Here is a 25,658-nt window from a genome sequence, read left to right as displayed (position 1 = left end):
TAAGTCTGAAGTTAATCCAAAATAAGAGGTAAAATAAAAGTATTAATAAAAAAGAGAGTAACCATGGTTAATAAGAGAAATAGCCAGTAAAATCTCCTTTTAAGTATTTACATGATTGCTTTCTGATCTTTGAGAATACACCAATCTGTCCTTCCAAATCCATATATAACGTTAGTGTAGACATGCAGGTATAAATGTTGCTAATGTCAGGGTGTTTCCCTCTCTTGTGTCTCCAAAGGCGTAGTGACCCAGCAGGCCGAACTCAGTCTTGGCATTCAACAAAATCTGGTGAGAAACAACCCGATGCCAGCATGATGCAAATATCTCAGGGCACAATTGGCTCTCCTTGGCACCAAAGCTACCATTCCAGGTAAGTGGCCACAGGTGAGCCTGAGAGGTTGGTTTGTTTTAAGTGTCATGCTCCCAGAAGAGAATATTTTCTTCTTTGCTCTGAGAATGTCTTGCACTCACCTGGAGTAGTGGTAAATATCTACCCACTACCTTCTACATCCTCTTAAAACTCCTAATGTGCATATAAGTCATGCTTAGAGCATCTTCAGACCCTGGGCCACATCAGCATTGTGGAAGGGCAGAATTATTCCCAGCACTGCCTGCTCCTTTAAGATATTTATGTGGCCCATCAATTCTCAGACATTTCTTAGTTAGACATTACAAAACTATTAGAAAAATGGACAAGCTTCTACTTGCCTTTTCTGCTTTAGTCAAAAATGAATATTTTTTTTATTCTGAATTATTTTATTCATGTATATGTACTTTCCATGTGATTTTTTTCATTCTGTTAAGGCCAGTTATCCATCCAGCTTATTTTCATCGAAAGCAACAATTCACACAGAGAGGACTGCTCAGTGCATATGTTATCTCATGTAATCTTTAACATAATTTTTCAAAACAAATATAGTATTATTGACCTTATTTTACAGAATAGGAAATTGAAGCTTGGAAAAATTAAAGTACTTGTCCATGGTCAAATAGCTGATGGGTACCTGGGTCAACATTCAAATCCAAATCAGAATTTAGGAAACCACCATCAACATATTAGTAAAACTTTTATTTTGCTTGATTCATTGTTCTTAAGCACAAAGTTGTGGGGTGGGGGTTGTTTGATTTGCCCTAGAGCTGCTCTCACTACAGGTGAACATCTCAGGGACTTAGGGGGACAAATTCATGCCTGTTGGGTCAACGCATGTGGTCAGGCTTGCTTGTGACATGCAATCTGGGAGAGCTTTCTGGAGGCTTAATACTGCTTCCAGAAAGCTACCTTGCATTTACTTTTGGGCTCAAACCTTGAGGTATTGCTGACATGTTTGCTGAGTTCCTGGTTTGCCAGTTATAGCAGGTCCCTTCTCAGATGCTCTGGAGAATTACTAGAAATGTGTATATATTTCAGCTACTAATCATCCCTCTCTACTTTTACTGGAAGGGGCTTATAAGGCAAAATTGTTGGTACTTCTAAGAGTGCTTCTTGTAATGATACAAATAAAATCCTAGTGGCTTGTACTTTTTGTTTTTGTTTTTTATTATTTTTCTTAACACTTTTTAAAAAATTAAAGTTAATAGATCACAGAGAACGTTACATTAAAAAACATTAAGAGGTTCCCATATAACCCCTATCCCTATCATTTCTGTAAATTGTATTTTTTTGAAGATACATACATCACAAAAAAGGTTACATTATAAAAAACGTAAGAGGTTTCCATATACCCCCATCCCTTCACCCCACTCCTTCTGCACCAACAACCTCCCCCATCATTGTGGCACACTCGTCACACTCAGCGAATACATTTTGGATCGCTGCTGCTCCATGTGGATAAAGTTTACCCTGTAGTTCACACTCTCCGCAGTACATTCAGTAGGTTATGGCAGGATATATAATGTCCAGCATCTGACCCTGCAATACATTTAGGACAACTCCAAGTCCCAAAAATGCCCCCTCATCACATCTCTTCTTCCCACTCCCTGCCCTCAGCAACTACTGTGGCCACTTTCTCCCCATCAACGATACACTTTCTTCAATTAGTAGTCAAAATAAATTTTTAGTAGAGTATCAGTAAGTCGACTCTAATTCATATTTTATTCCTCCATTCTGTGGTCCCTGGGATGGTGATGTCCACTCCATCTCTGTATTGAGAGGGGGCTTAGATTACACATGGATGATGGATGCAGTTCTCCTGCTTGCAGTTGTAGGCACTCTCAGTTCCCTGATGTGGAGGTTGACCATCTTCACCTCCCTGTTAGCTGACCAACGAACCAGAGAGTAGGAGTTGCAACTCTCCTGAGGCTCAGGGCCCACCTGGCACATGGACAGGCCAGAGATGCAAGTCTCCTGAGTATACACCAACCCTAGCACCAACCAAAGGATCATTAAAAATGACGGAAGAGGCATGTGTAGAAAGGTCACATTTGAGTCCAAGTCCATCACACTCAGGGACACAAATTCCAAAGTAGGGCCCACCAACATGGCACTGAACTCTCCAGAGCTGTCGACCATTCCCGGATCCCTGTAGGTCTCCATAGTCCTCAGGAGGACCAGTACCTGGGGTTGTATCCACTTTGGCTGCTTCTGGGGTCCTCCTGAGGAATGCATAAGTATGACCCCTCTGATGACCTCCTGACTCTCTTTTGAAGACTCTTAGCCATATAAACTCATTTGTCTTTGCCATTTCCCCCTTTTATTCAAGATCAGAAAGCAGTTTTTAACACATGATCCTACATGTGGGCTGAGATATTTTGCTGGTCTGAATTGACCCTTTTATTCAAGGTCTTTTTCTATTTACGTCACCAGCTGGTGCTTCGTAGTAATCCCTCGGCGCCAGGAAAGCTTATCCCTGGGAGTCATGTCCCACGCTGGGGGGAATGTAATGGCATTTACATGCTGAGTTTGGCTTAGAGAGTGGCCACATTTGAGCAACCTGGAGGCTCTCAGTAGGTAACTCTTCAGCACCCTGCCTAGTTCATATTTCAGGCACACAGACTCATAAGCATAGTCATCAGAATCAAGGGCCCACTGTTGGAAAATCTATCTTTGTTGGTCTTTGCTGTTGCATTTGGGGGATTGTTGCTATTCCATTGGGAAATGTGATATAGAGCTCCCCTGGCTAGGAACTCAGTACTCCCTCAGTTGTCGTTTGTAAATGTAGCTACTCTGAAAATACCCAACATATATCCAAACATTTTTATGTCCACTATATATGTGCCCTGGAGAACTCCCTCCCAACCATGTGCCCCACCCCATCACTAACACCCCACACCAGTGTTCCTCCCCTGCCATAGTTGAACCTCTCTTGAGTCCAAAACTTCTTCAACAATGAAACCTAATATATTGCCAAATTCAATTAATAGGAAAATGAAATATAGTGATGGGTTTAAAGATTAGAAGTATACATACTAATTTAGAAATACTACATAAAGTAAAAATAAATTGGTGTATTAATACAAATGAACAGTATTATAAAGGTTTGTTTTTAACCTTTTGCCTTATAATAGGTGTTGCTGTGTATGTACAGTGTACAGTGGCAAGGCACTTTCATTTCTTCCTCAGTGTCTACATCCATTCTTTTTAAAAAATTTTTTTTCTAATTTATCATTTCATCTTCAAAAAAGTTTTAGATCACAGAATTCACATATATAATATAGGGGACTCCCATATATCCAATATCAAACCCTTTCCCCCTTCCCCAGCAATGTCTTTTTACATGTTACATTTGCTACAGCTGATGTACAAATTTTGAAACATAGCTTTCAAACATGATTCCATTTTGGTTTACATTATGGTTTATATTTTAGACTGTACAAATGTCTAAATTTTTAGTTCCTTAGGTTTCACATAATTTACATTTTAGCTTATAGACTTCTATACATTTTTAGTGTATGTTGACATGTCCTATACCATCATTACATGATCTTGTGGAACACTTGTATTGCCCCCTAGTTAGCCTGCTTCCATCTATTCTATACCTCTCTCCCCCTCCCCTCAGGGCCCACACTGACAATCAATCTTTACTACCTAAGGGACCAGATTTACAGATACTTGCAACAATGCTGAGGGCTTGACATACTAGACTGTCCTAACCCATTGGGAGCCACCAATTCTCTCGAGGGACACAGTTCTCTCCGTTTGAGAACATCAGGTCTCCCCAAGATGTGGGTACACCTATACACTCATTGTTTGGCAAACTGAGCACTCACACACTCCCTAGCAGCCTGCCTCTGCCAGATGCCCACCCTTAAGCACCTTGAACATGTAATCCTTCCTTATTTTATTTTCTAAAGAGTTTTCTCAACCTGATAGTTTCAGCCATATACCTGAGATTCTCCCATATTCAACTGTTCCCCCCAGCCCTCCCCCCAATTCCTTGGGCCATCTGACCCATTCTCCCAACCCTAACCCCCCTCAAGCCTGCAAAGCTCCACCCAATGGTATCCCTATGCCCCCATCTTATCCCTTCCCTGTACAGATACTTACCTCCAGCTTATCATAGACTTCACCCATATAGGCATCAGCTCACAACCTTCCTCTCCCGTCCCCCAAATTCCTTTAAGCCTATCTTCCAGTCTCTAGTTGTCTGAGACAGCTTGGTTTGCTTGTTTCATATCAGAGAAATCATGTAGTATTTGTCCTTCCATGCCTGGCTTGCTTCACTCAACATAAGGTCCTCAAGATTCATCCATGTTATCACATGTGTTGGTACTGTATTCCTTCTTATAGCTGAATAGTATTCCATGGTATGTATATACCACAGTTTATTTATCCATTCTTCTGTTGATGGGCATTTGGGTTGATTCCAACTCTGGCAATAGTGAATAATGCTGCTATGAACATTGGTGTGCATATATCGGTTTGTGTCCTTATTTTCAGTTCCTCAGGGTATATACCCAGCAGTGGAATTGCTGGGTCATGGTAAATCTATAGCTAACTTTTTTTTTTTTTTTACGGCTGGCATTTTATTTTATTATTCATAATTGTCTTTGTCTTCCAAGTTTTTTTTTGTCTTTATTTTTTTAATATTACATTAAAAAAATATGCGGTCCCCATATTCCCTCCACCCCCCTCACCCCACTCCTCCCTCCATAACAACAATCTCCTCCATCATCATGAAACATTCATTACATTTGGTGAATACATCTCTGAGCACCGCTGCACCTCATGGTCAATGGTCCACATCATAGCCCACACTCTCCCACATTCCACCCAGTGGGCTATGGGAGGACATTCAATGTCCGGTAACTATCCCTGCAGCACCACCCAGGACAACTCCAAGTCCCGAAAACACCCCCACATCTCATCTTTTCCTCCCACTTCCTTCCCCCAGCAGCCACCATGGCCACTTTCTCCACACCAATGCCACATTTTCTTCTATTACTAATCACAATAGTTCATGAATAGACTATCAGTAAGTCCACTCCAATCCGTACTCTGTTCCTCCATCCTGTGGACTTAGAGTGGTTGTGTCCACTCCACATCTATATCAAGAGGGGGCTTAGATTTCAGATGGATGCTGGATGTAATTCTCCTGCTTTCAGTTGACGGCAGTCTTGGCTCCCTGGTATGGTGGTTGACCTTTTTGATAAACTGCCAAACTGTTCTCCAGAATGGCTGGATCCTTCGGCATTCCCACCAGCAGTGGAGTGTTCCCATTCCTCCACATCCTCTCTAGCACTTGTAGTCTTCTATTTTTTTGATAGATGCCAGTCTTATGGGAGTAAGATGGTATCTCATTGTAGTTTTGATTTGCATTTCTGTAATAGCTAGTGATTTTGAGCATTTCTTTCATGTGCTTTTTAGCCATTTATATTTCTTCTTCAGGGAAGTGTCTGTTCAGATCTTTTGCCCATTTTTCAGATGGGCTGTCTTTATTTTCAAGATATAGGAGTTCTTTATATATGCAGGCTGTAAGTCTCCTATCAGATATATGGTTACCAAATATTTTCTCCCATTGGATAGGCTCTCTTTTCACTTTCTTGACAAATTCCTTTGAGGTGCAAAAGGCTTTAAATTTGAGGAAGTCCCATTTATCTATTTGTTCTTTGCTGCTCTTGCTTTGGGTATGAAGTTCATGAAGCCATTTCCTATTACAAGGTCCTCTAGATGCTTCCTTACATTATTTTCCAAGGTCTTTATGGTCTTGGTTCTTATATTTAGGTCTTTCAGCCATCTTGAGTTGACTTTTGTTTAAGGTGTGAGATGGTAATTCTCTTTCCTTCTTTTGCATATGGATATCCAATTCTCTAGGCACCCTTTGTTGAAGAGGCCATTCTCTCCCAGTTGAGTTTGATGGGTTTGATGGCCTTCTCAAATATCAGGTGACTATATATTAGGATCTATATCAGAACTCAGTTCCATTGGTCAGTGAGTCTATTCTTGTGCCAATACTATGCTGTTTTCACTACTGTAGCTTTGTAATATGTTTTGAAGTCAGGTAGTGTGATTCCTCCAATTTCATTTTTTTTTCAATATGTCTTTGGCCATTTGGGGCCTCTTTCCTTTCCAAATAAATTTCATAGTTAGTTTTTCTAGTTCATTAAAAAATGCTGTTGATTTTTATTGGAATTGCATTGAATCTGTAGATCAGGTTTGGTAGGATAGACATCTTAATAATATTTAGTCTTCCTATCCATGAACAGGGAATATTCTTCCATTATTTAGGTCTTCTTTGATTTCCTTGAACAATGTTGTGTAGTTTTCTGTGTATAAAAGTCTTTTACATCTTTAGTTAGATTTATTCCTAGGTATTTGATTTTTTTATTTACTATTGTAAATGGTATTTGTTTCTTGATTTCCTTCTCAGATTGCTTATCATCAGTGTACAGAAATGCTACAGATGTTTATGCATTGATCTTATAACCTGTGACTTTACTGAACTCATAAGTTCTAGAAGCTTTGTTGTAGATTTCTCAGGGCTTTTTATGTATAGGATCATGTCATCTGCAAACAGTGAAATTTTGACTTCTTCCTTTCCTATTTGGATCCCTTTTATATCTGGTTCTTGCCTCAGTGCTCAAGCAAGTACTTATAACACAATGTTAAATACAAGGGGTGATAGTGGGCATCCTTGCCTTGTTCCTGATCTTAGAGGGAAAGATTTTAGGATTTCACCATTGTAAATTATATTAGCTGTGGATTTTTCATATATATCCTTTATCATGTTCAGAAAGTTTCCTTCTATTCCTATCTTTTGCAGTGTTTCTATCAAGAAAGGGTGCTATATTTTATCTAATGCTTTTTCTGCATCTATAGATAGGATCTTTTTTTTTCCTTCAATCTGTTTATGTGGTGTATTACACTAATTGATTTTCTTATGTTGAACCATCCTTGCATACCAGGAATGAAACCCACTTTGGCATGGTGTATAATTTGTTTAATGTCTTGTTGAATGCGATTAGCAAGTATTTTGTTGAAGATTTTCGTATCTAGGTTCGTTAGAGAGATTGGTCTGTAATTTTCCTTTCTTGTGGTGTGTTTGTTTAGCTTTGGTATTAGGGTAATGTTGACATCATAAAATGAGTTAGGCAATGTTCCTTTTATTTCGGTTTTTTGGAAAAGTTTGAGCAAGATTGATGTTAGTTCTTTCTGGAATGTTTGGTAGAATTTACCTGTGAAACCATCCGGCCCAGGGCTCTTCTTAGTTGGGAGGTTTTTAATGACTGATTCTATCTCTTTACTTGTGATTGGTTTGTTGAGATCATTGATTTCTTTCGTCAGTGTAGGCTACTTATGTGTTTCTAGGAATTTGTGCATTCCCTCTAAATTGTCTTTCTTGTTGGAATATAGTTTTCAAAGTATCCTCTTATGATAATCTTTATTTCAGTGTGGTCAGTAGTAATATCCCCTTTCTCATTTCTTATTTTGTGTATTTGCATCTTCTCTCTCTTTTTCTTTGTTAGTCTAGATATGGGTTTGTTAATTTTATTGATCTTCTCAAAGAACCAGCTCTTTATTTTATTTTTTCAAGCACTTTCTTATTTTCTATTTCATTTAGTTCTGCTCTGATCTTTGTTATTTTTTTCTTCTTTCTTTGGGGTTAGATTGTTGTTTTTGTTTTTGTTTTTTTACTAATTCCTCCAATTATACAGTTAGTTCTTCAATTTTAGCTCTTCTTTTTTGATGTATGAATTTATGGCTATGAATTTCCCTTGCAGTACAGCTTTTGCTGCATCCCATAAGTTTTGATATGTTGTGTTATCATTTTCATTAGTTTCAAGATAGTTATTGATTTCTCTTGAGATTTCTTCCTTGACCAACTGTTTTTCTAAGAGTGTGTTGTTTAACTTCCATATCTTGGTGCCAAATCTGGGTCTCTGGCCCTTGCAGATTTCCAGCTTCCTTCCACTGTGGTCAGAGAAATTGTTTTGTATGATTTCAATCTTTCTGAATTCTTTGAGACTTTCTTTGGGGCCTAGCATGTGGTCAGTCTTGCAGAATGATTCATGTGCACTTGAGAAGAATGTATATCCTGCTGTATTTGGGTATAATGTTCTGTATGTCTATGGTGTCCAGATCCTCTAACATATTGTTCAAAGTCTTTGTTTCTTTATTGATTCTCTTTTGAGATGTTCTGGCCAATGATGACAGTGGTGAGTTAAAGTCCTCCACTATAATTGTTGAGGCATCTATTCCTTCCCTTAGTTTTTGCAGTACTTGTCTCACATATGTGGAGGTTCCCTTGTTAAGGGCATATGTATTTATGATTGTTCTTTCTTCTTGAAAGATTATCCCTTTTACTAATATGTAATGTCCATCTTTGTCCCTCACAATAGTATTGCATTTAAAAGTTTATTTTGTCCATTATTAATATAGCTATTCCTGCCCTTTTTTGGTTATTGTTTGCATGTAGGATTGTTTTCCAGCCATTCACTTACAATCTCCTTGAATACCTGGGTCTAAGATATGTTTCTGGCAGACAGCATGTAGATGGGTCATATTTCCTTATGCAGTCTTCCAATCTGTGTCTCTTAACAGGTGAGTTTAATCCACTGACATTCAGTGTTACCACTTTCAGAGAATTACTTATATCAGCCATATTTTCTTTGGATTTGTGTTTGTCGTATGTTGTTTGATTTTTTTTATCTCTTTTGGTCAGTTTAGTTGTTCTTACACTTTCCTTCAACTCTGTCTCTCCTGGTTTTTTTCTTTCCTCTTGTAGAACTCCCTTTATTATTTCTTGAAGGGTAGGTTTCTTGTTCGCATACTCCCTTAGTTTCTGTTTATCTGTGAATATTTTGAACTCTCCATCACTTCTGAATGCTAGCTTTGCTGGATAGAGTATTCTTGGTTGGAAATTCTTTTCTTTTAGTACCTTGACTATGTCATACCACTGCCTTCTTGCCTCCATGGTTTCAGATGAGAAATCAGCACTTAATCTTATGAAGCCTCCTTTGTAAGTGATGGTTCTCTTTCTTTTGCTGCTTTTAGTATTTTTTCTTTGTCTTGTGTGTTGTATAATTTGACAAGTATATGTCTTGGGGTGGGGCTGTTGGGATTTATGCTGTTTGGGGTGCATTGTGCTTCCTGGACATGTACATGCATCTCCTTCAGTAGGTTTGGGAAGTTTTCAGTCATTATTTCCTCCAACACCCCCTTCTGTCCCCTTTCCCTTCTCTTCTCCTTCTGGGATACCTATAATGCATATGTTTGTGTGTTTTGTGTTATCTTTCAGGTCCCTAAGTCCCTGCTGGATTTTTTTCTTTTTATCGATCAGTTCTACTATCTGTTTGATTTCAGATATACTGTCTTCCAAATCACTAAATCTTTCCTCTGCCTCTTGAAATCTGCTGTTATTTGCTGAGAGTGTATTTTTGATTTCTTGAATTGTGCTGTTCATTCCCATCATATCTGTTATCTTTTTGTGCAAGATTACAATTTCTTCTGTATGCTCCCCAGGTGTTTTCTTAATATCCTTAATCACTTCCTTCATTTCATAAATTGGTCCATGATACATGCTTTGAGAGCTTTAGTTGTTTGGTGTTCCACTCCTCTTCCTGGTTTTCAGTTTTTTTCACTGAATTGGGTCATGTTTTCCTGATTATCAGTATGGTTTGTCATTTTTTGTTGCTGTCTGGTCATCATTTTATCTTGATGGGTTTAAAGTTGATTAGTTTTTTTCATGCGGGGGTTTAATTAGTTGACGTTTTTGTGTGTGTGTTAAGTCTTCCCTTTGTCACTTTGTTCTTATTCTATTTCCTTGTTGTTGACTAAATTCCTTTGAAGGAAAATATTAGGGCCAGGAAAGCAAAAGGAGTAAGAAAAGAAAAAGATGATAGTATTGATAGTAAATGTTAGCAGAAGAACTGTGTGAGATCTAGGAGGATGGATATTGAATTCATGTAAGCTGTGTGGGGTTATAACAGTAAAAATGTGGGGTACCTATAATGAGATAGCAAACTGAATACAGGGAAGAATATAGTATGCATTTAAAGGCCAGTGTGTTCCAGAGAGAGATAAAGAGAAAAGAAAGAACAATAATATAAAAAGTGAATAAAAGATAAACAGAATATAAGTATTAGAGATAAAAAGTCAGAAATATTGGGGGCTAAATGGAAAGTGGTGGAATGTAAGAGAAACAATAAATGATGGAGGATAGAAAGGTGTAAGGAAAGGGGATAGAGTTGGTAGCCAAAATCAGTACACACAGGAAGGAGGAAATTGCGGATGAGGAAGCACAGCAAATAAGAAATGTTGCCTGCAGCACCTAGTATTAAAAAAAGAGAAAAGAAGAAAAAAAAAAAAAAGGGAAAAGGGAAAAAAAAGCAAGCAAGAAAAAAGAAAAAGGAAAAAAAGAAAAAAAGGGCTATGGGGAGATAAAGAGAAAGAGAAACAAGAAAACAAGCCAACAAAAAAGACCAGACAAGTCCTCATGGAAGGAATCCTCTTTGAAAATGAATAAACCACTTAGGAGTCTGACCTTTCCCCTTTCTCCCTTCCTCACTTTCCTCTCTCCCAGGGCAGTAGGAAGGCTGTGTGAGGGCTCCTGTAGGAGTTTCAAATGGGTCCCTGGTGAACCAACTCACCTCAGAAAATAATGTCTCTTAATTTCCTGAGAGAAAGAGCACCCACCCCTTGCCAGGAACCCTAAATATACTTTTGTAAGCCTGCAAAGCACGTCCTACTGTCCCTCTCCCTTAGGTGTGCTACAGAGGGGCCAGTTAACTTTCTGACTCCACCTTCTCCCAGACCAAGTTTCCTATCCCAAGGAATTTAGGTAACTCACACTGTCAAAGCAGATTCGCCTCTCCTCTCTTCCTAGGTTCTCCCCAAGTCCAGCTGCTATGCTCCTCCAAACTTAATAAAAGGGGGGGGACCAGAAAATTGAAGTTGCATGCCTTCGGCCCCTCTGCACCTCCCACCTAAACCCTCCCACTCCCAGAGTTAGCCCAGTGGGCTAGAGCAATGCCAGATTTCCGGGAATACTGGGTTTGGGAAACAGAAGCCTGGGAGAATGTGGACTCGGGGTACGTGGGTCTGTGGGATGTGGGTTGCGGGGTTCAGGGAACAAGGGCCTAGGGCTCACGTGTTTAGGGGAACGCAGGGTTTGGGAACTCTGCCGTGCAACTGGTAGTTCTCTGGGAAAGCTGCAGCCCTTTGCCCTAGGGGGAAGGGATTTACCTTCCCACAGCTTCCGAGATTACTGTTAGAAACCCACAGTTTTACCTTGAGGAAGCACTAATTTTGTCCCAGTCTCTCCAGATCAACATCCAGACACAAACAGCTCTGGCAGGATCGCATCACCGCTCAGCCAGTCCTGGGGACCATGTAGGTCTTTCTTGGAAAGCTGTGCAGAAAGCTTTTTAGTCAGCTGGCAGGACCTTGGTGGGCTCTGCGTCCAGCTCACACACGCACTCCTGGGACTGCAGGGGGACTGCAGGGTGGGGGTCCCTGCTCCTGGTGGCCTGGCTCACCGTAAACTGTAAAGTCCCCTTGCTGGCCTTGAGGACAGACACTAACTGCCTGCCAGTGGCTCCCACTCTCGCGCTCCCTCGGCTTGTAGTTTTTGAGGCCATTTTTCTGTCTTGTAGTTTGTTGGCCTAATTTTGTGTATCACCTTGCAATCCTCTTGCCATTTTGTTTAAGCCATATGCTTGTGATCTGAGCAATGTTTAATGGCTCTTAACTGAGTAAAATAAAATTTCTCATTAAAAAAATAAAAATCAGGCTTCAGAGCCTTTACATGTAACCACTAGTCACCGTCACTTCCTTCACATTCAGCCACTTGTCCCAAGGAAAAATGGAAGGACAAGGCTAGAGCAGCAGGAAGACCTGGCTCTGTAGAGAACTGAATTGCTTTCATGACCTAAAACCTCTAATTGTTTCCTCCCTAGCAACCTTTGGCCAGGGAGTTCGATTGAGGATTTCTAAAAGTTGGAAGTCCTTAGTTGAAGGAGTGTGTGGTTCAAGAAGAATTTAGTTATTCTACTGGACCCCTTTACATCCAAGCACCACTCCCTTCTCCTAAAAAACCATTCACCAAGCCCAACAGGGCCAAACCTGACCCCCAGATGTAACAGAGAGAACCAAGTCAGGACTCCCCTGGGCTGACTACAGGCTTGTAATGCACTCAAATTGCAATCTGTCATAAGTGTCAGGCTTATGTGTCTGTCATAAGTGTCTGATCCTAAGTGTCAGGCTTCTCTGCTTATCACTTTTTTTGAAAAGCTTGGATAAAGGTAATGGTAGGGAGATGTGAGAGGGAAAAGACTGTAGATCATTTCAAGCCCCCACATACAAATGAAGATGCAAGTTTTGATGTAAGGGGTATAGGGCAGGGGCTTCTGGGAGGATTACTTTGCTAAGAGATGGTGGCAGTACGTTGGGCAAGGTCAGAACTCACTTAGAGCCCTTACTGCTTATGTCTGGCCAAGTCAAGGGCCAGATCCTCAATGCCTCACTGGTAGACAATGGCTCACGGAATTGAAAAGGAACACATTAGGGCTTCAGGCCACAGGAGGTTACCCTCCTTGCTACAATGTCTCTCCCTTGCCCACGGCCCTCCTAAAAACCCTAAAAGAATTTATTCTCACTCTCTGAGCTTTCTGTCCCTAGAGAACAGGTTCCCTAGCACTGTCCCACCTCCACCTGCAGAAAGAGTACTTCTGCTCTAATGGGCATGAAGATGTTGAAGACATTTAGATAGTAAGACAGGGAGCCTAACAGTTTAAAGGAAGAACAGCAAAATGGTAAAGTATTTGGACCTTAAGTCAGACCTACATTTAAATTTCAGCTCTACCACCTACTCTGAGTTTGAGCAAATCACTTAACCTTTTTGGTCTTAGTTTCTTCTTCCGTAAAATGGAATTGAAACATATCCCTTTGGATTATTCTGAGGATTAAGTAAGATAGCATATGTAAAATAGTGCAATCCTTGGTACGTACTAAGCACCAATAAATGACAGCTAATTATAATAATCAGGCTGAAGATTTAGAGGCACAGTGAAAAACCCAGTAGTGAACTTCAAAATTAACAGCATATACTACCACATACTTACAAATGTGTATCAATAGAGCACCCCTGAGCAGGGGCTCCTTTGGAGCCTCCTAACCTCTACCTTCTTAGGAATCCTAAGTCTGAAGTCATGCTTATTTTGGCCCTAAGGCAGAAATAAGACTACTGCAATCGCTCTTAGAATAGCTGCTTACAGTAACTTTGGTGAGTCCCGGGAGGTCTTGGCATCAGATGTACAGTATATTGAAAGCTGTCCTTCTCCACCTCCTGTTTCTTCCTCTCATCTTAAACTCCAGAAAGGTACAGGCAGATGGCTTGTCCTTGCACTGTATCTACTCTTCTGCCCCTCTATTTCAAGTTTCAAAATGTCTCCTGACATAACGATTCTCAGCACAAAAGCACTGTGTGAGGTACAAAGGGAGAAAGGAAAGCTCTGAATATCCAAAATGCTACAGAAGTGTGTATTCTCTTCTACTCCGGCACACATCATCCCATGATCCATTCATTCCAGGGCTCAGGCTTGCAGCTCCAGCAGGCGGCATCACCCCAGTGGGAGTCCCCCTCCCCTAGGGTCTGATTTCGGCAACTGCAGATGGAGAAGCACTCCAGGTTCATTCTTGAGGAACACAGTGGCATCTAGTGGTCTGGTGTGCCAAATCAGTTGTTGGCCTTAGTTTAGTTCCTGAAACCTAATGTCAGTTCCACGATTATGGATCTGTTTCTCACTGAGAAGCAGAAGAATGAGAGAGCTGGAGAATGGGACAGAGTAAAGAGAGCAGGAGAGAGAAATACAAAGACGCTGAAGATAATTTTTAAAACTTTTATTTTGGTAACATAAAATTTGCCATTTTAACCATTTTTAAGTGTACAATTCAGAGGAATGAATTACATTCACAATGCTGTGCAACCATCAACACCATCCTTTACCAACATACTTTTATTACCCCCAAGAGAAACTTTGTGCCCTTTAAGCAATAACTCCCATACCATCATTTTAACTTTCTGCAAGCTGTGTTAGATTTGGAATTTCACTGAAATTTTATTTCAGCTGCTTTCCATCAGACTCTTGTCACTGTCTTTTGATGTCCTACAGTAATCTCACACAATAGTCCTAAAGTACTAAGTACTTTAGAAGAGACCTTAAAGAGTCATGCAATCCAGCCCCCAAACAAGACTGGAACAACAGTATCAAAATAATAAAATACTGGTACTTATTTATTGATTCATTAATTCTAAAAATATGTATTAAGTACTCTGTGTGTGCCAGACAGTTCCCAGGTATTGAGAATAAAATGGTGAGCAAGACATAAAAAGAAAGCCATAATCATAATCCATTAGATGCTCCTTGGAAAAAAAGCTTCTAGGGTCAAATAAGTTTAGAAAACACTGCTTATCATATTTCCCTTTTAGAACATCACATGAATGATAGTTTATTAAAGTCTCAGAAGTCTTGCAGTAAATAAACTATTTAACTTATTTAGCCCAGTATTTTCCAAATCTGTTTGATCATCTAAGGAATTAGTGTTTTGTGGTATATACTCTAGGAAATGTCTTCATATACTTGTTTTGTGCTCTTTACTATGTTATAATTATTTTAAAAATACTTGTAAATATGAAAAGTAAAAATAAAGAGAATATTACAAGTATATATATCACAGAATTAATAAATATTTTGTCATATTTACCTCTGATCTTATTTATATTTTATTCATAAACATTATAGATTCAATTGAAGTTTTTCATATAATCAAAGGGATATGATATAATACCAAGCAGTAGTATGCGATGAAGAAAATAAAGCAAATAAGAGGGAGTCAGCGGAGAAGAGGAGGGACCAGGTGAAGAGCTTTCTAGGTGACAGGAACAGCAGGTGCAGAGGCCCTGAAACCCTGAGAAGGGAACACATTTCATGTTTAAGGAGGCCATTATGCTACAGTGGAATAAGCAAAAAGGAGAGCAGCAGAAAATGAGGCTGGAGAAGCCAGACCACGGGAAGAACTCTTACACAATCCACATGCTCTCATCTTGACACGAAGGTATCTTTGTGTGGGTTAGCTGTTGCAGGAATCAAAGACCCCCCTTCCAAGTTCTTGTTACCCACCATGAAGTACCATCTTGGAAGCAGGAATGGCAAGGTGATCAAAATGACTAGTTCCAGAAAGTGGCAGAAGAACCTGTTCCTAGAGGAAGATGTCAGGGCCTATATTTCCCCGCCAGGTTGGGAAGTGGAACTCCAAAGAGACAGGTTCCTTCTGGGTCAGAGGGGCGAGCACCTCATAACATCCTCATATGGTGCTTTCTACCTGAGGTTGGGTAGGGTAAATTTCCTACAGCTAGAGAAAGGAATCCCTTGCTCTGGCCTGGCTAGAGATAGTGAGCTTATATTTCTAGACATCTATATTTTGAGAGACACTTAGTGATGTCATTTCCCTCCTCTCAATACTGAGTGTTTCAGTGAACCCATTAGTTTATTCACTTTGATTTTTTTGGGTGTTCCTAAGTTGGACTCAAATTATCCTTTCACTGAAGGACCCTTAACATTCTCAGCAGTTGGGAAGAGAAGTGGTATCTGTTACCTGGATGGGATTGATGAGCGAAACAGCCCTTACAGGATCTGTGCTCCATGTCTCCTCAGTGTTAGCTCTGCATGTTCTGTTAGAGCAGATGAAAGGAAGCATACTTGGATCATATCCCCAATGGGACTCTCTCATGTGTATGTTTACCACTACCTCTTCATTTAGAGGGGAAATGGGAAGTGGGATAAAATCTGGTTGTGACATATGCCAGGCCATTCAGTGCCAAGACTGATGTACCTAATCTAGCTGCTGCTGTTCTCTCCCTTTCTCCCATGAATTTATACTTTTATATCTGTCCCTCCCAAAGCTGGATGCTCAATCCAATAAGTTGGCTTCATCTGATAGGGAAAAATTATATTCTTGAAGAGAGTTGCTCAAAATATAATCTTCCTTGAATTTCAGCACCAGTTTTAAATGTGGTCCTTCTCTTCTTTTGCTGTGTTCTCTGGAGATATCCTAGCCATAAAGCATTATCATATACTCAGCCAATAAGATACCACATTTATTTATTTATAAGAGCTCTAGGAATAAGAATAATAGCTCCATGAATTGTAATTGTCCTTAAATGCCTGTTAGTTTAAAAATAGAGATTCTTAGGCAAAGCCTCTTGGTGATCTGCCCTTTAAAAAACAGTGAGTCAGACTTTTGGAATATGGAGACTGCTGTTTGATTTTTATTCCTTCCTACCTACCTTCCCCCAAAATATGCTGGGTGATATATATTTTGAAATTATAATGAAAGTATTTATAAGTAATTTTGAGGAAACTTTGTGGGGTGGGTAATGCCAGAATTGAGAGTCATGTCCTCAGCCTGGCTCTGAAAGCCCCCTAGGGGACCTGTAAATGAGAAGGTTTTTTTCCCCTCCTAAATGTATTTGCAAGGAGGTTTTTGCTCAGGCTCTGAGAAGTTATCCCTGGGTGACGGAAACCAGCACCCAAGAGCCTCCTGTGACTAGGAGTTCTATATAGCTGCCCTTCCCTTCCCTTTCTCTCTCTCTCATCAGCTTTTCTCTCTGTATCTCTCTCATTCAGCTTGGTATTTAGCTTTCTTACCACAAACAAATTATCTGTAATACAGTTGAGATTCCAGGAAGACTGCCAGTGTGTAGCCTTCAATTCCATAAAAAGAAAAGATATTAACTAAAAACATATACATGTGCACACCAAGACTCCCTCACCCAGTCACGTGCCTATTCTCTTCCTAAGCTTTTCCCTTTCTTCCCACAAACAGCCCCGACAGATACAAAACTTCACTTTCAGTCCTTCCCCCTCCTCTTCCCCTCGTCTTTCCCCCACTCCTCCCCTCCTTTCTTGGCACATGAGGAATGCCATTTCTAGCACATAGCCAATCAGTCAATGCGCGGCCTGTGCCCAAAGGCCCCATGGCTTCCTCTGTGCTCCCAGTTGTTCTTGCAAGCCTGGGTGATTAATAAGAGGCACATAGGTTACAGTGTTGGACAGTTACTCCTAGTGACGACACACAGGGCAGCCAAGCAAGGCCCAAATATGGCCCTTTTTACTCACCCTTGAAATAACTAAACATCTTACACAAGAGTACATTTATAAGCCGGGTTCTGGGACTGTGCGCCTACCAAAGGATAACAGCCCAGTGGCACTGACTGCTCTGTCTTGCTTGCTTCCAGCTCCTCTACAAGCGACCTCTCCAACTATGACCAGGCTTATCTGAGGCAGAGCCCTGACCAGTGCAGCTCCCAGGGGAGCATGGAGAGCCTGGAGCCCAGTGGGGGGTACCCACCCTGCCATCTTCTTTCCCCGGCCAAGTCCACCAACAGCTTTGACCAGCTCAGCCACCTCCATAACAAGAGAGACTCGGCTTACAGCTCCTTCTCCACCAGTTCTAGCATCCTAGAGTATCCACCCCCTGGCATCTCTGGTCGGGAGCATTCAAGTTCCATGGACACCACTGCTGCTCGAGGAGGCCTCCTAGATGGGATGCAGCAGGCAGACATTCGCTATGTCAAGACAGTCTATGATACCCGGAGGGGAGTATCAGCAGAGTATGAGGTGAACTCTTCAGCCCTGCTTCTCCAAGGTACAGAGGCCCGAGCATCAGCAGATGGTCAGGGCTATGATAAATGGCATAGTGTTCCTCGGGGCAAGGGACTGACACCCCCATCCTGGAGCCAGCAGTGCCCCAGTTCCTTGGAGACTGCCACTGACAACCTGCCTCCTAAAGTGGGTGCACCCCTGCCCCCAGCTCGGAGCGACAGTTACACAGCCACCCGGCACCATGAGCGGCCCAACTCCTGTTCTAGCCTTGATCAGAAACGGTTCTGTCGGCCTCAGGCAAACTCTTCAGGCTCCCTGAAATCTCCATTCATAGAAGAACAGCTGCATACTGTACTAGAGAAGAGTACAGAGAATAGCCCCCCAGTGAAGCCCAAGCATAATTTTACCCAGAGGGCTCAACCTGGTCAACCTCTTCTCCCAACTGGTATCTATCCTGTGCCTTCCCTGGAGCCACACTTTGCCCAGGTGCCCCTGCCTTCCATGAGCCGTAATGGTATGCTCTACCCTGCACTGGCCAAGGAGAGTGGCTATACAGGCCCTCAGGAAGCTTGTGACAAGATGGTTACCTTTGATGAGAACAGGAACCAAAACGGGTCTAGCAGGCCTGGGTTTGCCACCTCCCAGCCCCAAGAACATGACTTACTGTCCCCAGTGGAGCGGAAACCAGAAACTACAACCAAGTTTGTCCCTTACAAAGTCCACTTTCCAGCAGTTCCTGAAAATGAGGAAGATACCTCCATGAAGAGACATCTCACATCTCCCCAGGGCAACAGCCCACATCCCAGTGAGAGAAAGAGCACCCACAGCAAACCACATTCTAGTCACCACAGCCTCAAACCCGCTCAGACTCAGGCCTGGCAAGTGGATGAAGACAAGAGATCTTCCAGGCCCCTGGAGCCCGAGGAAGTTGATTTTCAGGAAGACCACAATGCCAACCTCTCGGGGAGGCTGGAGAGAGTAGACCGAGGCCAGAGCCTGCCGAACAACTTTGGAAAGACCAAGCCAGCTTTCTCATCTCTCCAGAACATTCCAGAGAGCCTATGGAGGCACAGCAGCCTGGAGCTAGGAGATGGAGCCCAGGAGGGTTACACAGAGCGTAGGCCTACCTCTACAGTTGACACCAAGGCTGAGCACCCTGAAATGAAAGCTGTTCCTGAACACAGACGCCCTCTGGACAGGCCCGTTTCCTTCCCAAGGCCCCTGGGAAGAAGCAGTGGCTCCGCCTCTTTCCATAGCCCAGACCTGAGCTATAAAGAGCCCTCCTCCCCACCGCTGCAGCAGGCCGCCAGTCAGGGCCGGAGGAGGCTCAGTTCGAGCAGTGCCTCCGCTCTGCAGGGCTTTCAGTATGGGAAGCCCTACAACTCCGTGCTGGAGAAAGTTTCCAGGATCGAGCAGCGAGAGCAAGGGAGCCAGAGACCCCCGAGTGTGAGCAGCTACACTTATGCCTTTAACTATAGGCCCAACAGGACGCTTTCTGCTCCCAGCACTTCTGGAAATGACTTGGAGGAGACAAGAGCCAAAAGCCGTTTTTCAGAATCTGCTGAACTAAGCAGCGGGCAGCAGCACTTCAAAAACGGGAAGGCAAAGTGGGAAGAGGTTCTCTGGCAGCCGTGCGATCAGCAGCTGAGGAAGTGTACGGACAGCGGCCGGGGCCCCCCACTCCGAGGCAGTGAGCCCCCGAGGCGGGATGCCCGCCTGCTCCGCAGCCAGAGCACCTTTCAGCTCGCTAGCGAGGCGGAGAAGGACGCCGACAGCAGGCCCGGCACCCCCGAGTCGCCCTTGCTGGACGCCCCCTTCAGCCGTGCCTACCGGAACAGCATCAAGGATGCGCAGTCCCGAGTCCTGGGCGCCACCTCCTTCCAACGCCGGGACCTCGAACTGGGTGCGCCCGCGGCCTCCACGCCCTGGCGGCCCCGGCCCGCCTCGGCCCACGTGGGGCTGCGGAGCCCCGAGACCTCGGCCTCCGCCTCGCCGCACACGCCGCGCGAGCGGCACAGCGTGACCCCGGCCGAGGGCGACCCGGCCCGGCTCGCCACCCCCGCTTCCCGCAGAGGGGCACGCCGGCGCCTGACCCCCGAGCAGAAGAAGCGCTCCTACTCGGAGCCCGAGAAGATGAACGAGGTGGGGGTCTTGGAGGAGGCCGCGCCCGCGCCCTTGGGCCCGCGGAGTAAAGGTGTGCGCTTCCCCGAGAGCACCGTGGCCGACCGGCGCCGCATCTTCGAGCGCGATGGGAAGGCCTGCTCGACGCTCAGCCTGTCGGGGCCGGAGCTGAAGCAGTTCCAGCAGAGCGCCCTGGCCGACTACATTCAGCGCAAGACCGGCAAGCGCCCCCCGTCCTCCTCCTTCTGCGGTGGCGGCCTCCAGGAGCCCGGGCCGCTGCGGGAGCGCTCCCAGAGCGCCTATCTCCAGCCCGGCCTCGCCGCGGCCTGCAGCCTGAGCTCGCTGCGGGAGCCCAGTCTGCAGCTCCGCAGGGAGGTCGTCCTCCTGCCGGCCGCGGGGGACGAGGGGGAGACCCCGCGCGGCCCCCGAGATCGCAGCAGCTCCTTCGCTGGCGGCCGCCTGGTCGGGGAACGTCGGCGCTGGGAGCAGCAGATCGCGAGGGAACCGGCCGGGGCCGCGCTGCTCAGTGGAGCTAACTGCGGATCTCGGGGCGCCCAGAGAATGGACAGGATTCCTGGGGAGTCCTCCTCCTGGGAGGCCGCGGCCAGGAGGGCCGGGAAGTCCAAGTCGGCGGAGGACCTGCTGGAACGCTCCGACGTCCTGGCTGTCCCTGTCCACGTGAGGTCCAGGTCGTCCCCCACGGCAGACAAGCGCCAGGTAAGTGTAGCTGCAGCGCCTGGACCAGGGCTGTCCCTTAGGCCTGGAATTTTACCCGGGTCCACCGCTCCCCCCCGCCCGGCCCCCCTTCCCCTCCTCCCCCCTCCCCGTGCTCGGTTGCTCTTTTCCTTTTAGAATCTGAGCAGTAGCATTTTGTTTTCACGAGGCGGTTTCTTTCTCAGTGCTCCTATTTGGTATCCTTACGGGGGTGTGAGTATGTGTAAGAGAGCGCGCATCTAGGAAGTCTCCCACCTCTCAATGCAAGAAAAAGTTACAAATGATATTTTTTTGTTTATTTTTCTGCCTTTTTGGGTTTTTTATTTATGGAGTAGAGACTGTTGCAGTATTTTTAAGTTTTCCACTTACGTCTTTAATTGTTGTTTCACTTTTTTTGTATTATCTATATAGCTAGATTTATTAATGTTGATAGTTACAGATTATCGGGTTCCTGCTGTGTACCAGACCCTCAGCTAGGTATGTCTTACATTTATTATCTCATTTAACCTTCACAGTCATCCTATTCAGTCGAGTATATTACCGACATCAAACCCATGTTTCTCTGACTCCCATCTGAGCTCTTCCGCAAACACTGCTGATGGGGTAAAAAATATTACAGACTTTCGAATTCTCACTTATTAAGGATTTTCTAATAAAGTCTCCAAATAATCAAAGATTATGAAGTAGAAATTTTAGGCAAAACTAGGAATAGAACCTGACTCCTAAGAGTCTGTTAATTTCCCTACTTAATTCTTAGTCCCATCCTCAGACTCCACTTCCATTGCAAATCAAAGTCCTACATGATGTTTCCTTTCCCACCTAAGAAGATAATAGGATTTCACATATGTGCTGGTATAGGGTAGGGCACTCCTCCATAGACCCTTCTCAAATTCTGCTATTTCCCCTGACAGAATTCAACCATTTAGGAAGCATTTATAGAGCATATGTTGTATGGAAAGCACTATGTTAGAGTTAATGGAGACAGAAAGGAAGAAAATAAGGCTCATGCCTTTCTGGGGTTCACAGTTGAGCAGGGAATATGAATTTATACATATATATATAAAGCAGGCAAAAAGCAGGCAGCAAATAAGCTATTGGGAGGAAATGAAGAACAGAACTAATTCCCACTCCTTATCCTACCACTAAAACACCTTTAAAACCTATATATGTAATGTGCAATTTCAGCTAGCTTAATGAACTTTGGTGAGGTACTATGTATTCACACTTTTTCTGGATTTCTCTCCCTGTGTTCCAGAGAAAATAGAAACATTTGAGTAAAAACTAAATCATCATCTGTTGTTTATTCTCTACTAGATGCCATTATTCTCTGGTGGAGAATTGGTTGGATGGCTGTGAATGTTACTTTGCTATCATCCCGGAATATTTCTTAAGCCTACTAACTTGGGAAGCTGAGCTAACACATGGGTATTGTAGAGAAGTGAAGAGATTCCTTTGAATCCCAGTTAAGCACTTGATATTATTTGAAAAAATAGGCAGAAATGAATGCAGAACAGCAACGATCCCTCTTCAGTATGAAAGGGAGTACCATTTTTAGATACTGTTTAATTGGGAGAATATAAATCCAGAGGGGGGAATATTTCATTATAAAATACATTGTCTATACTGCTTTGCTCCCATAATTTCTGAAAATAGGCTATCATTCCCCCAGATTGTAATTGTGCCAGCACTGTGCTCCTGAACTTCCTTCTCCCAGTCTCCTGCCTAGCAACCAGCTCTTGGCTGAGTAGAGATTTGGGTCATGGCAGGGTCTGCTCCTTGCATCCTCTTCATAGAGCCATCATCTACTTATTTGTATGAGTAGTTCAGTACTAAACAAAATTAATGTCACCATGTGACTAATTGGTTATTTTAAGAAACTACATTCTGGGTTTTTTTTATTTAAATAAATTTCAAGAACTTTATCATTATCATTAGGTTTTGGAGAACATAAAGAAATTTTCTCATCCTAGCTTTAGAGAACTCTGTGAAGTTTATTGACATAGAGACCATCTGTCTGAGTTAAAACCAAAACGTAGAGTATAGATATTTAGTGCTGCCTTAGGTCATGACATCCCCCAAAATACTGCTTTCTTCTGCCAGCCAGAGGTTAATAGAGCAGGATTTTATGAGCTTTGGACAAGGATTCAGCAACTTTTCAAAAATCCATTAGTGAGGACAATTTCTGCCTCTGAAACAACGACATCATGGAAACCAATTCCTCTTTGAAGAAAATTGCTCTTTCATGGGCATGTAAGAATGACTGCAGAAGGCTGCCATTCTGGAAACAGCCTCAGAACTGCTCAAATACTCAGCAGGACTGGGCCCTCCTCACACTGCCTGTGCTCCTCTCTAAAACATGCTGCTTCCCAGTCCCACTCCTATAATTCCTTTTCATTTGGAAGGTTTAATTGCAGAACAAATGGATAGTAGTGGTGGAACCTGAAGGTACATCAAACTCTTGCCAATGTCAAATTTATTTTCTGTGAGACCTTGGAAAACATAACCTTTTTTAAGTCAGTGGGTCTCTCCAAATTGCAGAAAAATATCCAAACATTTTTTCCTTGGAGGTGGAAATTTACACCATTTCACTGCATAGGTCTAAAATCTATTAGACTATAAAAAGAAATTTTTTGATGACATACGATTTCTTGTGGGAACTTTTTCAGAAGCTGAGTTGGAGGCCTTTCTGGTTCTGTTTACTTTCAGGGACCTTCATTTCTGATATGTAATATGTTCATCATTTAATGGTGTGATAAATGTTATTTAATAATGCTGAGGAAATTGCTCAATGCATGGAACCACAATATTGAATGTAGGCTTGATTCTGTAGGATGTAGTTTGTAAGTCTTTTTTAGCAATTCTCAACAAGCACCCATTCAGACTGGGGCATAAATAACAAAGTCAACTTTCCACCAAATGTAAAGTGACAAATAGGTAACAATAATCGAATTTTTTACTATGTGCCAGTCATTGTGTTGAGTGTTTTATAATATCAAGTTAATCGTCACATCTTTGCAAAGAGGTAGATACTATTATTATCTCTGTATTAAAGATGAGAGAACTGAACTACAGAGGGGTTAAGAAATTTGCCCAAAATAATGGAGAATGAGGTTTTGACCCCATACAGTGTGTTTCCAGAGTCTTTAAATCAGTATACCATGTTGTCTCCTTGAATAAAAAGAGACTCTGGTAAGGGGTTTGAAAGGGAAGCAAGAGTTAAACATCTTACATCTGAAAACATCATCAGCCAATGACTTGATGTCATTTTTAACATTTATTGATTACTATTTTAACATTTACTGATTACTATTATTACATTTAGAAAACAATTTATAGCTGGACTTCTAATTCCTTTTAGTAAATACTCAAAACTAAGATTCCGTATTGAATACTGTCTTAATATTTCATTGATCACAGAGATTTAGAATATCTAACTCAGAACCTAATGTAAGAGAGAATATTAAGATTCAGTAGATTTTAGGTTGCAGCATTAAGCATGCTATGCTTAATAAAGAATAAGAACTGATGTATTTTTAAGTCAGTTTTGAGATAATTAACAAAAAAAGACATGTTAACAAGTGTCTGTTAGTGTAATTCTGTATCTAGTATTTCTCCTATAGCTACTCCTTTTTCCTCAATCGCTGTGAGAAGTACTTTATACTTCTTACCAGTTTATAGAAAATCAAGGTGTTTTTGACAGTAAATATTTGCCAAAATCAAAGCAAGTATATTCCACAGGGATTTGTTCTCCTTTGGCTTCTACTGCATTTTCACAGAAGGAAAGTCTTCTGTCCAAGTGGTATTTTGCTTGAAGGGAGATTTAGAGAGTTCTCTCAATTGTCTATTACTGGGTCTAACTTCTTTTATTTATGCATACTCACATAAATACCAATTTAAGCTTGATATAACAGGGGAAAATCATGTGAAAACAGAAGTTAAATTAATTCTCATACTGAAATGCAAAGACTTTAATAGAATGGGAAAATATATTTAAACTTGCTGTTTTAGGAGCTCAAATGGGGCCTGGAGGCTTTTCCATTTAATTATTGGCAAAGCAGCATATTCATATCAACAGAGGAAGGGAAGGAGGGTGGGGAAAGACCTTAAAAAAAAAAACGGAGGGTTTTGTGGAAAGCAATAATTCCCATTTCCTATAAGATATTTGTGCAAGCTGGAGACACATGAAATTGATTTTCCTCAAAACAGTCAAGTCTGATTGCATCCAACCCAGTAATCACTCAGCCTGCTAAGATTCCATGGAAAAATCTGGGGCTCCTTCATTTAATTTATTGTGGGCAAGATATTTAACTTATCTGCAGTTACCACCACCAATTACAAATATCCAGGTGTTTTATTCTTCTTCAGTCTCCTAACACTTTTGGCTCTTTTTATTGCTTATTATTCTTATCTCTACTGACTGGACCAAAAAATAAGAAAGGGGATGAAAAGCTTATAAGCCCTTTGTACAGGGTACATGGTGAAATAAGATACTGAAATTAAATATAGGGAATATATGTGGATTTAATTTTTATGTTTTCTTCCTGTCTAATATTATGAAGAATTGGGAGATGAATGCATTATATCAATAGCAACATCCATCATCTTCATCACGGATCTGTCTGATCACATGAGCCAAATTTTACACTATCTAAAACTGACCCATGGCTATTTCAAGTATACTAGCATATACCTGTATTTAAAACAAAAAAAACTATCTCTGAAAAGTACCCAGACATACTGCTGTCACATGTGTGTATGATATTCCTGGGGAAATTTATTCCATC

At 42.2% G+C, this 25,658-nt stretch overlaps 1 protein-coding gene across 7 annotated transcripts in view; it reads left to right on the top strand.

Annotated features, from left to right (window-relative positions):
* SHROOM3 (shroom family member 3) overlaps nt 1-25,658 on the top strand; it is a 197,316-nt gene that overhangs the window by 141,892 nt on the left and 29,766 nt on the right. For all 7 annotated transcript variants that reach the window (XR_011649124.1, XR_011649123.1, XM_071215947.1 and 4 more), the window contains 2 exons: nt 239-370; nt 17,673-20,877. Coding sequence is in view for 5 of the 7 variants with exons in the window: in XM_071215944.1 (XP_071072045.1) it covers nt 239-370; nt 17,673-20,877 (3,337 nt within the window). In the remaining 2 variants the exon portion in view is untranslated. The remainder of the gene's footprint in view (nt 1-238; nt 371-17,672; nt 20,878-25,658) is intronic.

This window comes from Dasypus novemcinctus, chromosome 1 (genome assembly GCF_030445035.2).
Source record: "Dasypus novemcinctus isolate mDasNov1 chromosome 1, mDasNov1.1.hap2, whole genome shotgun sequence".
Lineage (NCBI taxonomy): Eukaryota > Metazoa > Chordata > Mammalia > Cingulata > Dasypodidae > Dasypus > Dasypus novemcinctus.
Note: the sequence above shows the minus strand (reverse complement) of the source record. Positions and strands in the feature narration are given on the sequence as shown.